Source organism: Pollicipes pollicipes, unplaced genomic scaffold (genome assembly GCF_011947565.3).
Source record: "Pollicipes pollicipes isolate AB1234 unplaced genomic scaffold, Ppol_2.1 Scaffold_4740;HRSCAF=5597_pilon_pilon_pilon, whole genome shotgun sequence".
Taxonomy (NCBI): domain Eukaryota; kingdom Metazoa; phylum Arthropoda; class Thecostraca; order Pollicipedomorpha; family Pollicipedidae; genus Pollicipes; species Pollicipes pollicipes.
Genome location: NW_023596545.1, coordinates 9,883,758 through 9,896,665, shown reverse-complemented (window position 1 = coordinate 9,896,665; position 12,908 = coordinate 9,883,758). Strand labels below are relative to the sequence as shown.

Genomic DNA, 12,908 nt, shown 5'->3' with positions numbered 1-12,908 from the left:
CAAAAACGCGTAAATCAACGCCAGCTTCAAAGGATCATTCCAGGTTAAATGACGAGGCAGCGCCGCGCTGCCGCTATATGAGACCGATCGGCACAAATCAGGCGTTAAAAAACCGGCGTTCATTCTAGCCTGGGCTATCAAAGCGCGGAGCTTCAAGGTCAATTGCGGTGGTTAAAAAGCTGACAACGCAAAGTTCAAACTACGGGGAGGAGCCGCAACGCCGCTGTATGGAACTGGCGATGTTCTATTCATCAGCATCAGTTCTATGCAGTGGAAGTGCGGCGCTAACCCTTTCTTCAACCTTGAAAAAGATCATCGAGAATAATCTTGACTGATGTGTTTTTGGGAGCCAGGCCTGGAGCTGATGACTGGCTTTCAGATGTCATCCTATCTAGAAACATCGGTATCATACAGCAACAGTACGACGCCACCGCTTCCTCAGACCTTGAAAGTGACATTGAAAATTAATGCCTGAACTCGGGCACCAGTAAACTCGAAAAAGACAATTTTCCCAGATAATGCGTAGATTTTTTTAGTGCGGATACAAAGCTTTAAACATACCTAGTCACCAGCAAAACCTCAGGATCATTCGCAACACAAAGAGTGCATAACAACAGTGTGACGTGGTGTCATTATCGGACTTTGGCGCAGGAGTTGACTCACTGAGTGGAAGCGCACGTGGGTGCGGCCGGTGTTGACCGAGTCCAGCTGGCACTCGCCATCCTGGTCGTCCGGAAACTCCGTGAGGTTGTATTTGATCATCGAGACCAGTTTTCTGGCCGCCTGACGGTGACACGTGGAATCGCAGTTAGCGACATCGCTCACTGGTCACACACACACTCACATCGCTGGTCCCAGATATTCAGCCTTGGAGACACACAACCAGGGCTCTGCACTGAAGATCTAAGCCGGAATCGGCACGACACGTCCACGGATTGATACTCACGCGTCTACCTAGGGTGAAACAGGTAAACGTGCCAACTTACGTGCCATGTATGGGAATGGCCAACAAGGTCCTGAAAAACGACGCTATCCTATGCGAAAATAGAGTGTTCGTCCACATTGTTGACTGGGCTGTGCCAAGGCGGTGGCATTTCTTCAGACCACGCATAGGTGCTGTACGCTGCCCAGGCTATGTGTCGACACGTTCCGTTTAAGGGATGGGTCTACGGGGCACACCCTTTACTAAAATATTCGACATTTGAAGATAGTGGAACAAGTGTCAGATAGAACAAAATAAGCTCACTTATAATTATTGGCATACCTTCATGTGAAAAAGACTGCTCCAATCAACACAACTACTCTGTTTATTAAGTATTCTCCTCAATACGTTATGGCTTTATCATGTCATCGCACCTTGCACAACGTGGATTAAAAACGAACGCACGGCCGTTCCATCTATAAATCGTGCTCACGAGCGCCAAATATGAGCGATTCGACACTAAGTTTTCTTGGCCTTGATCACCGCATGGATAACAGAATGATAGGATTTGATTGACGCTATTATGGCGTCATGGATGCGCGGGTGACTTTGAAATAACCTACCCAAAATAGTCTGCACATCTTCGCGAGCGTGTAGCGCAAAAACTAGAGGGGTTTAGATCTTAACGAAAGTGTTCCACATTTGTATAGCGTTTTGAACTGAAATAGACATCTTGAGGACATTTTGATGCAAGTCACGGTCATGTCCTTTTTGAGACACAAGACGCTCTGGTGCCAGAGTTACACGCCCGCAAAAGTGCGAAAAGTTTTATTTGGAGCCTATTTCAAAGTTGCCTTGGCATTACTTACGTTATAGGAACGTCATGCGATCGCGGTCGTACCACAGGCTGTTTTCTGCTTATGGTCAAAACAGCATGGCCGCTGATACATTCGCAAAAGCGATGATGCGGCACGTATGATACAATGCGCGGAAGATGATTGACTGTTAGCAAGATTTCGCTGCTGAACGTGTGTCGCGAACGTATCGTGAGCACTTTCAGATTGTATGGCACTCGTCGAGAACGGTTCATTTTGCCTTATTTCTGGGCCAAAGATCGATGTTATATAAAAGAACGCCACTGCCTGCAAAAAATACGGCACCTAAGACACGGACACGCTCCCAAAAGTTATGCGAAAGAAGACACGACGGCAAATCTGTCTATTTTTTCCCTGCTGGCGCTTCTTTTTTCTTCTTCTGCTGACGTATTTCTTACAGACAGCCCGGTTGGTGCCTTGTGTACCGGAGGACAGGACCTTACATGGGTTTATGGGTTAGCAAGGCATTATGAAATAAGGGAAACATTACAGTAATTTTAGATATATATTCAACTAAATATTTCACACATATTGTACGGCAAATTTAAATCCTGAGCAAAAAATTGTGTTGTACAAGTACAACCTATTGAGCCGCATTACCATGAACCCCCGTTGGGACTTTGCTTTGAAGAGAGGTCACGGTGAAATGCGGTGTTGTGACTGTGGAAGTGGAAAACGTGTTTGCATCTTCCTCACTTGCGTTTTGTGGACTCCCGAAACAGGCTGAGCAAGTGATACCACTCATTGGTTGTGTACTTTGCTGAAAGTGATTTGTATATTGCATTACGTGTTTTTGGTCAGTCATATGTCGGATGGGAAGTCAATACAAGAGTGCACGCTTGACCCACCTTTTCATGATGGAATTTATTGTGAAAGCAGCATGGATTGCAGTACAAAAACCATATGGTTGCTCAATATGCCATGCCGCAGTTCAGCACTGAGGTAATGCCACAACGAAGCTGTTGATCTGTGCCATTGCACAATGCACCACATTGGTTGACTATTCTATGTCAAGCCTATGAGACAGCAGTTTATGATTTATGAGACTGATAACTGATTTAGCAATGCCAAAGGACTATCAGCAGCAAGAATGTCATTGCACCACAATGTTTGTATAGGGAGTAACTATTAACTGCATAAATCATCCTAAGCAAAAAAAAAATATTGATAGCCCAACCTTACCATCTTTATCATAGCAATAGCAATGCTTTGGCAATCAGTTCATAGCAACGTTACAAATTCATTAATTTTCGCATGACACCGCATTTCCAGTTGCCAGCAATAAAGACGAGGTTACAAAGTCATTCATTTCCACATGACACCACATTTCCAGTTACAAACAATAAAGACAGTAACTACTGCGCACATCACATGATATCGATGTCAGGACTACAGCATTGCACGCAACGATGGGTCGACAATAAAGTATTGGCAAAATCATCATCAGCAGCATACCAGCAACAGCAGCAGCACAACATATCGTGCTCTGATATTAACAATCTGTCATAAAAGCTGGCGATTGCTATGTTGCGTATGTCAAACAGTCCACTAACGCTTTTCTTACGGCCACCACCAAGACAAAAAATCCACAAGTAACCCACCCACTGACCCGCCACCCGACACAGCCCCGCAACGAGAATGGCCGGTTGGCGTCTGCTTTTATGTGTTTGGAGGCATTCTTTAGGTCTGGCTGCTAGATGCTGCCAGGTATAGCTGTTGTCACAAAACCATTCCATGACGCCATCAAACAATAACGTAATGGGGGGCACTTCTACAAACTTAGAAATTTTGCTACTTGGTGTCGTTTTTAAACATTGAAAGCTTATCAGTAGTTACAAGTAAGCTTTTCCCATCATATCTGATGCCTACCGAAATATCCTCAAATGCGGAACGTTCCCTTTAAGACGGACAGGGCTGTAAACTGCACCGAATGATTTTTTAAGACGGCTATTTCAGTTCAAAAGCCCATACAGATGTGGAACACTCGCTTTAATTAAACCACGGCAGGCACCTGCCATGCCGAATTATTCAGGCTTGTCAAGGTGACTAGACCTGACAGATTCAGCCAATCTGCCAGCCAGCCAGCCTGACCGGCTGCGGATGGTAGCGCAGCCAGAGTTAACCAGCACGACAGTGGATGGGAGCGCCTTCAGCCTGCTGGGAGGGCTCCCTGCGCGGACGCTCGCGGTCGCAGCTCCGGCGTGACGCCGACGGCTGGCAGGAGCAGGCGTCGCCGGAGTCGGCCACTGCCGATGCTTACCGGCAGATTGATCCCTGCCAGTGCGTAGCGGCAGATTGATCGGTCGATTGATCGACAACGCTGGTGTGTTGTCGATATGTGTAAGTCGCGAGCCTAGGGACAGAAGCAGTAGTCTTGTTCCTCGTAGAAAAATCAGGAGAAAGGAGATACAGATGCGTTGATATTTTGGAAACATGCCTTTATCCAAACGAAAAGCAGAAGTAAAATAGCAGCATACTTCTGCTATTCGTTTTGATAAAGGCATGCTGCCGAAATGTCAACGCATTTTGTCCCCTTTCTCCTGCTTTTCTACGAGGAATAAGGCTATTACTTCTGTCTTATCCTACGTGGACAATATTCCTCGCAAATGCACTTAACAGCTTATGTAATTTGCCAACGTCTCGCGTTTCCTGAAATGCTGAGTAGTAAATCACGTATGAGTAGTACGTAAAGCATTACCCACCGCGCGGAGTGATAAACAGAGCTCTAAATGAATGCTCACGAATCTTCAGCGATGATGCAAATACATTGCATAGCCTACGTTGCGACGTGCACCGCACTGCCAAGTCTTCGTAAGACGCTAACGCCGTGCTCAGAGTGTCATTCAAACCAAGGTGTGCGACATTCTAGGCAAGTGCCCTTCGTCCCAAACATGACCATGAATAGGCGTCCCATCTGTGTAGCTTGACTGGTACGTTGGCCACTGGCGATTATGTTATTTATTCTCTTGAGAAGGTGCAGTGACAGATGGCAAATTTGCCGCCAATGTCCACGGGCTACTGCATTTCGTCGCAAGCTGGAGCGTCCAAGCAAAAAAAGCAGCTTATGTAAGTTGTTCTTGGTTCTTGAGACATTCACCGGCTGACCTGGCGGTGGCTGTCTCATCTGTGAAAAAAACTCATAAGCCTTCAGGTTCTAAGAGGGTACGGGAGACTGCTTACTCCCATGATTACTGGCATGCAATGGGCTCGGCAGTACGCTTTTGATGTCATCTTGCCTATTTCGCGTCAAAATTGGATTTTGCCTCTTCCATATTACAATTTATTTATAATTGTGCATATGCCCTACGCATTGGAAACAACTCATAGTGTTATGCGCGCACACCAAAGCTCAACATGGTCCAAATTCAACTCAGTGCTACGCCCATCCGTGCCTGCACTACGAATATCATGAAGTTTGGCCGACCCCTGCCTCGGCGGACCGCAGGTCGACGGCTCGAGGATAGCGCCGGCTGACCATCCCGGTGACCATACAGACCACCACGGAACATGTCCAACTGACGGCCCATGCTTCACTGTTAAATCTGACTTTCATTGTCATAATCTAATCATTGCTAAATTTAGCTTAATCTTTAGATGAAAATATTGTTGCGAGTCCAGTTCACACTGACGAGCGACCGGACCTCGTAACGATATCCTGAAGCTGATATTTGGCTTTCTACACGGGCTATCCCCTGTGACGTCACCTGGCCGAGCATTAGCAGCGGTCGATGGCGCGTATGCGCCGTCACCTGGACATCTGAGCGCTGAGTCGCCTCGCCTCTGCGCCGTGCGACGCGCCGTCAACCTCCGGGCGGTCGACGGTGGCGGGTCAAGAACACAGCCGCCGAGAAGGATGCGGGTCGTGGCCGGGACCCGGCTCCAATGGGTGATGGCGCACACAAACGACGGTCGGCCCGCGCCGACCCAATGATCTGTGCATTGCCCCGGTCTGGGCCTCGCTGCTGATTTTCTGCTATATCTGTTTATTCGTTTTATCGTGATCCGGTAATGAAGAGCTTAACTGGTGATCTGGCCACTGATACTGATGAAAATCCTCCATATGTCTGGTCGTTATCTCAGGACGCTGGGAACGCCCCCGTCTTTTCACAATCAATTATGACTGATATGGGTATACACCGGGGAATTGCAGTAGGCGTGTCGGCAAAAATGATTAACCGCATACTTTGGTGCTTACCGACGGAATTCATCACCGGAAGAGGAATTATAAATGATCCAGGTGTATCGATAGGCACCGAAATATCTGGTAACTGTTTGTACTTAAGTATGGACCTTTACTGGTTAAGTCACCTCTACATCATATTAGCCATAACGATTGCAAAGGTAACAACATGAGTTTTCCAATTTCAATTTGCAATTAAGGAGCAAAGTTTGATTACGCATTTCGAAAAGCAATTTCATTTTTCATCATGTAATATTTTCTCGTCCTATGACGCTCGACACTATCTGACTTTGACGGCCCATGATTGATGTAAGTTGTTACGTGCATTTCGGAGGAGCAGTATGCACATAGATAAGACAGTAGTAATAGCCTTATTCCCCGGAGAAAAACCAGGAGAATTGAGATATAGATGCGTAAACATTTCGGCAACATGCCGTCATCGAAAAGAATAGCAGAAGTGGATTCTGCTATATGTAAGTGATGTAAGGGAATTCATTCCTGCTATTCGTTTCGATAAAGGCACGTTGTCGAAATATCAACGCACCTATATCTCCAGTTTTCTTATTCTTCCGAGGAATAAGGCTATTACTAGTCCCCGTCATGATCTATGGCCGCGTTTCTTGAGTTACGCCGGTGACATTTCGCTCAAAAATGAAAATAACGCTCATTTGTCGCAGGAACATGCTGCTAAGCCATTTTCAACTCTGAGTTTTTACCTTTATTACTATGACGCCACAATATTAATTTCGATGTTTTTGGGATGTCAGATTATCCAAGGTCAGGAAAGTTTAACCTCTGAACCTTTAACCAGATTTGGGCTTTTTCAGCTGATATCGTTCCAACCCTTACGGTACGTGCCATATGTAGCCTTGGATTTCTCATGCACCCATTGATGTGGTTTGTATAGCTCTTGGTATAGTCAAATGGGCCAATGCAACAATACCCTTCGCCCGTTTGACTTGACTTGTCATATCGCAGGTTAGACATGTTACATATCGCAGCTCTTGCGAATTAAGGAGATGGCCTGTTGAGTGCTAGTTTGACCTCTATGATCTACGTTAACCAGTTAAAGGTCATCTTAATCACTGTTCAGTTACATGAATCTGGCTAAATCGACGACAGCGTTCAAATCTCGTTTTGCCGCGACTCTAGCTTGCAAATTTTTCGAGATCTTAGCGGGCCTTCTGAGGCCTCCTAATGGCGAAGGAAAGCGCATGTTTTTCTTGGCTTTGGCTAATCCCACATTTAATACTAGACGACCAAGAGTTGTTACTGATACGACAGTGGTGTTGCTTGGATAAGCGCAGGACGGTAAGACGATTGAAGCGACCGAGGGCAGCAGTATAACCCATTCGAACTTCAGGGATCCGCCAGGAAGACCAACGCCTGGAAGGCCTGCTCTTCATTCAACAGCTGCCATGTTCAGCCCCCAGTCATGCCTGCCGCGCCCGCCGGCCGCGTCGCCGCCGCGTGGCGTGAGGAGTGTCGGCCGGACCCGGATCATGGTCAGCACCCAGTCACGCCCGCCGCGCGTCGCCGCCGCGTGGCGTGAGGAGTGTCGGCCGGACCCGGATCATGGTCAGCACCCAGTCACGCCCGCCGGAAGCGGCCGCGTCCGTCGCCGCGTGGCGTAGGAGTGTCGACCGGACCCGGATCATGTCAGCCCACCCAGCACGCCGCCGGCGTCGCCGCCGCGTGGCGTGAGGAGTGTCGGCCGGACCCGGATCATGGTCAGCACCCAGTCACGCCCGCCGCGCCCGCCGGCCGCGTCGCCGCCGCGTGGCGTGAGGAGTGTCGACCGGACCCGGATCATGTCAGCCCCCAGTCACGCCCGCGCGCTCGCCGCCGCGTGGCGTGAAGAAGTGTCGCGGAAACGGATCATGGTCAGCACCAGTCCCACGCCCCGCCGCGCCCGCCCGCGGGGCCAGGCCGCGTCGCCGCCGCGTGGCGTGAGGAGTGTCGACCGAACCCGGATCATGTTCAGCCCCCAGTCACGCCCGCCGCGCCCGCCGGCCGCGTCGCCGCCGCGTGGCGTGAGGGGTGTCGACCAGACCCGGATCCGATTCGGATCCGGCCCCACAGTGGCATTTTTATCCGCGGGTCACCGATATAGCACAGATTATCGCCGCGCGAACGGGGTAGCCGCCGCTGTTGAACGCGTCGCACGACGCACGACGGGTCCGCGACCAGCTGCTGCAGCAGACCACGCTGCTGGTCGGTGTGGAGGGCTAGAAGACGGCGAGCGAGCGCCATCCCACGCCGCGTTCCGAACCAGGCGGGCCGGCCCGCCTCGGGCTCCCACACCCGTCTCATGCGCTCTCTTCAGCGGCACTGCATTTCTGCAACAGCGGAGCCATGGCCGTCCTCTCTCCAGACAGGCGATCTGCTGTGCCTCCTACTAACGCTGCGGCAGCAGTCATGCCCAGGGTCAGCCCGGAAGACCTATTCCTGAATGGCCTATTGCATAGAACACGTACGCAATAATATAATAAACGTACGCAAATATACGCACGCAAGTCTTTTGCTGGAAGACCTTCTCCGCGAACTGTAGGAAGACTAACTCTATGAAGAGTTGCTGCATAGAATACGCACGCTCGGGGGACCCTTCGTCGGAAGGCATTCTCCTAGACTGCCTACGCTAGGAAAACCGAACGTTGTTCTTCTGTTATCGGGTGAGGGGTTCCGAGTTTGTTCTTATGCCACTGACAGGGGTGGCGCCACCATCTGTTCCTGAAAGGTGTCAAAACTTAGTGCCTCCTGTCCCAACCTTTATCAAAGCAATTTTGTTCGGATTTCGCCCACGTTTCGAAGGCATGTGTTAGTTAGTTCCGGGTCCATTTCCAGTGCAAGGAATGTTCTCTATTGATCATCTGGGCACCCTGTCGCCATGATGGAGCCTTCTGAAATTTAAAGGAGGCAAAAATATTTGTTTGCCCCCGTCTTAAATGTCAAGGGGGCGGCAACCCCTCTGCCAAGTCCCAGCCAGTCCCCGCACCCTAGCTGCACCGCCCGTGACCATGCGTGAGTAATGACTCTCATCATACAGGCGTGACTCTCATCATACAGGCGCCACTCACCCCTCCATCGCCGCTCCCCGCTCTCCACGCTGCTCAACGGTCCTCGGCCGGTGTCGTGCCGCGTCTATCTGAGGGCCATAACGGGCGCCGGAGCTGGGCAGGTTCCGGACAGCCTAGTTCAGCCAATGCCGTTGAGCCATGTGGCTGTGCAACGTGTCAGGCTTAGAGGCCGCCAGGTCGCCTGGCCGTCCTTTCATCCTAGCACAGCTGGCCCTATCCTGCTCGGGGGATCTGCTATGCGCCACGGCCTCTCGCGGCTTGAATAATTGACTCGATAGACGGGCACCGCCGGGAAGACACGTATTAGGTCTTACGGGAGTAAGCACACCTTCCGAGCGCAAGTATTACGGGAGTGGGTGTTCCCAAAGGACGTCTTCCGACCCTAATCCGAATTTCAAACATATTTTACTGTTATCGGACTACTTAGCGTATACCCGAGGTTAACAAACTATTATATTTATACGCCAGAAGAACGCCTTTTCGGGAGGAAGACCAGGAAGGCGATAAAGACGTGAATATACTGTACGTCAAACGTAACTTAAATGATGCCGGTTACCTTTGGGACTTACACAGGATGCTTTAGTGAAGCAGTCTCTTCATGAGTTTGGCGGTCAGATAAGTACAATGCTGTTTGTCATTTGCGCGTATGTGTGCGTAAATAACCATGCGTCGAAACTGGTCGTCTTCAGGCCTGGTGAGGTCTAGAATTTGCGACAGACGAAGTCAAGAAATTTTGAACGACCATGTTTTTGGAAACTGTGACTGATGTATTGCAAAGCGTCAATATTTGGGTGGATATTGTTAACGATAAACGACACACTTTTTGTAGTTGTCACGGCCCTACTTCTCTCTGTTTAACGTATGCTCGGTGGAAGTGGAAAGCGTCAATTTGACCCTCCAGGGGTTCCCCCGGCTGACTTTCAAACGATAGGATAGAACAACGTCAAGCTTCGTACAGCTGTAACGATCGAAAAGTTGGTGCAACACTAAGATTTGTCATTAACTGTCACTGACTTCCTGCAGGGAAATGCCAGACCATTTGTTTGCGTGCAAAGGTCCCTTCTCAGGGCAGCCCTCAGGGGTGCTGATGCACCTATGGTCGAACCGTGTTAAGACCGCTCAGTGATTTATAGACGGTGCATGGACTTACACTAACCAGCTGGCTTCACCCATGTATCCACTGTTGTCAACATTTGACATCAAAGCCCGCAACCACAAACACGGGCACAAACGCCCGAGAGCGTCTCTTCTCTTCTCCGTCATAATATATAAGGTCTGTATCGTTAGGACTCTAGGTCGTCAAGCTCTGCGCCCAGGTTTGGCCCATGTTCCTCGGCCTCTGTACACTGGAAAATTTATACGATACTTGTCGCGTTCATAATGAGGGCAATTAAAATTGCGATGGTACTGCAACGTTACACGGAAATCTAGCCGATCGACCCATTCGCAAGCTCAAACCTAGCAACTCATGTGGAACAACGTTTGAGGAATTGTGTTTATTGCTGCGGAAGCCTGTAACAGCCTGCGATCAGGCTTTGCAAAGATGGCAGAAAGTGTGACGACTGGCCTGACGGATCGGCCGCTAAAGTTAGTAATCATATCGTGGTTCATGTACTGCTCATTTGGCCTGTGACCTCGCTCGTGATAAGAGCGACTGCGGAGGGAACTTTTTGTCACGCACACATTTTGAAAACAACAACAGACATTGCGGTAATGGTCATATATATATATATATATATATATATATATATATATATATATATATATATATATATATACACACACACACGCACACACACACACACACATATATATATATATATATATATATATATATATATATATGTACATATATGTACATATATGTGTATATGTTTGTAAGTATATATATATATATATATAATGTATATATACAAAGATGAGAACACTTACATCTCTATATATGCACATACCTACCTCTTTTTCCTTTTCACGTCTTGTTTACGTGCGTGGGGTATGCTACTCATGACTGGAATCGCTAGCTTCCTGCAATTTCTCAACGTTGTTCACCGTCGTGTCAAAACGGGTATGATCACGCGCTTTCGGCAAAACGAGACCCCCTGGTAAAGCCTTCAGCAAAGGGGAACGCTGAGGGTGATTTACGATAGACGCCATAATATATACTCAAACCGTGTCTATACATGCGGAAACGGCGTGTATGTCAGCGCCGTGCCGCCGTGTAGCGCGGCTCGCCCTTGATCAGCGATAGGTTGGAAGAGGCGAGGCACTGGCTGAGCATGAGGACCAGAGCCGCGGGGAGCTGACGCAGAGCAACAGGCGGGCCCCGGCACACAGCTGGCAGCTGCGCCGCTTTCAATCGGCCTTTCCTGCCCCAGCCGTATCGTCGGAAGATATCCTGTGTAAACGAACGGCCGATTCCTATGCAGCGGCATTGGGGCACCGACGGCATGGCTGTCGAAGACCAGCCAGCGTGATTCACTCAAAACGCATCACCTGACAAATCGTGTGGTGGGAAATTGAACAGAACTGATGGTTATGCTCGCTAACCCATCCGTCTTTGTCACGGTGCTCACTGTCATGCACGAATTACCTGACGAATCATGTGGTGGGAAATCAAACAGAACAGATGGTTGTGCTCGCCAATTTGTTCCGTTTTTGTCACGGTGCTCACTGCCATGCACTAAGAACGACAGAAGTTCGGATGACCTCTGATTGATGGCCTAGGTATCAAGCAGCTAACCAGCTTCAAGGAAGAGCAGCTGCAGGCAGACGCACCAGCACCTAAACCGTCACCAGCCTTGGAGGGCGGGGTTGTTATATTATTGTCCCGTGTATTGCCGACCATGCACTGAATCTACTGCAAGGTTGTAAGTCAGCACTGCAAGGTTGCATCATTGCAAGGGGTTCCACTGCAAGGCTGTAGCCTCCACTCTCAGCACTCCCCCGGTCGTGGACAGGTGGCTACTCCGTCACTCGCCCCAACGACGAATAGTGCGTAATACAGAACTAAAGCTGATAAAAACTCCATTGTGACAATTGTAAGGATGCGGGAGTGAGGGCGCCCGCCTCCATCAGTATCTGACACGCTGCTATATGCAAGTTACATACGATATGTCCTAAGCTGATGCCGCTGCGGCCGAGCCGCCCGTCTGCCCAGCCGCAGCAGTGGGCTGTGTTTACGACGCACTCCGTCTGACCTCATGCCCCCATCACCAGGCGCAGCACCATTCAGCACCTCGCCTCAGCACAGTGGCGGCGGCAGCGGCTCGCTCGCCCCGGCGGGCGGGCGGGTATTTTTACCTGACGTCGGCCGTGCGGTGGGCAGCAGCGGCGCGCGCTCTGCGCGGCGTGCGCGTCAGTCGCGCGTGTTCGGCGGCCGGGGTCGAGTCACTGGCGGCGGGCCGGCGGCGGCGGCGGCGGGCTCATCGCGACACTGCGCCCCGCTGGAGCCGCCGGGTCGGCGGCGGTGCCCCGCTGGCGCTCTGGCGACCTCTGGCGGACGGCCGCCTCACGGCGCTCGCCAATCAATAGCTGACCGGGGCTGCGCGCGCACCGACCGCCGACGCCGCGTCTGGTGGGGGCTGACTGGCCGGGCGCTGCCTGGGGGGGGGGGGGGGGGGACAGAGTGTTACGGGACGGAATGGGTTGAATGTATGGTTGAGTCGGTGCTACGTGGGTGACTGGTGGCTGCTTGGCCCAGTTTTGTCACGAGCGTCCTTGGCGTTGTCCTGCTGATGATGAGGTGATTGAGTACCTCGCGATAGCGGTTGGGGCGAGAGGGGCCAATCCAGGATATCCTGAATTTGTGGCTGAGGCAAACGCTGACCCAGATCAGCGGAAGTAATCTGGATTTG

The 12,908-nt window shown here is 50.3% G+C and overlaps 1 protein-coding gene across 1 annotated transcript in view; it reads right to left on the bottom strand.

Moving 5' to 3' along the window:
* Window positions 1–12,447, bottom strand: part of Nep3 (M13 family metallopeptidase neprilysin 3) — a 30,386-nt gene extending 17,939 nt beyond the window's left edge. The window contains exons 1-2 of the mRNA XM_037222360.1: window positions 12,355–12,447; window positions 664–783 (exon numbers count right to left, since the gene is read on the bottom strand). Of these exons, the coding sequence (XP_037078255.1) occupies window positions 664–762 (99 nt within the window). The 5' untranslated portion in view covers window positions 763–783; window positions 12,355–12,447. The remainder of the gene's footprint in view (window positions 1–663; window positions 784–12,354) is intronic.
* Between the last annotated feature and the right edge of the window lie 461 nt (window positions 12,448–12,908).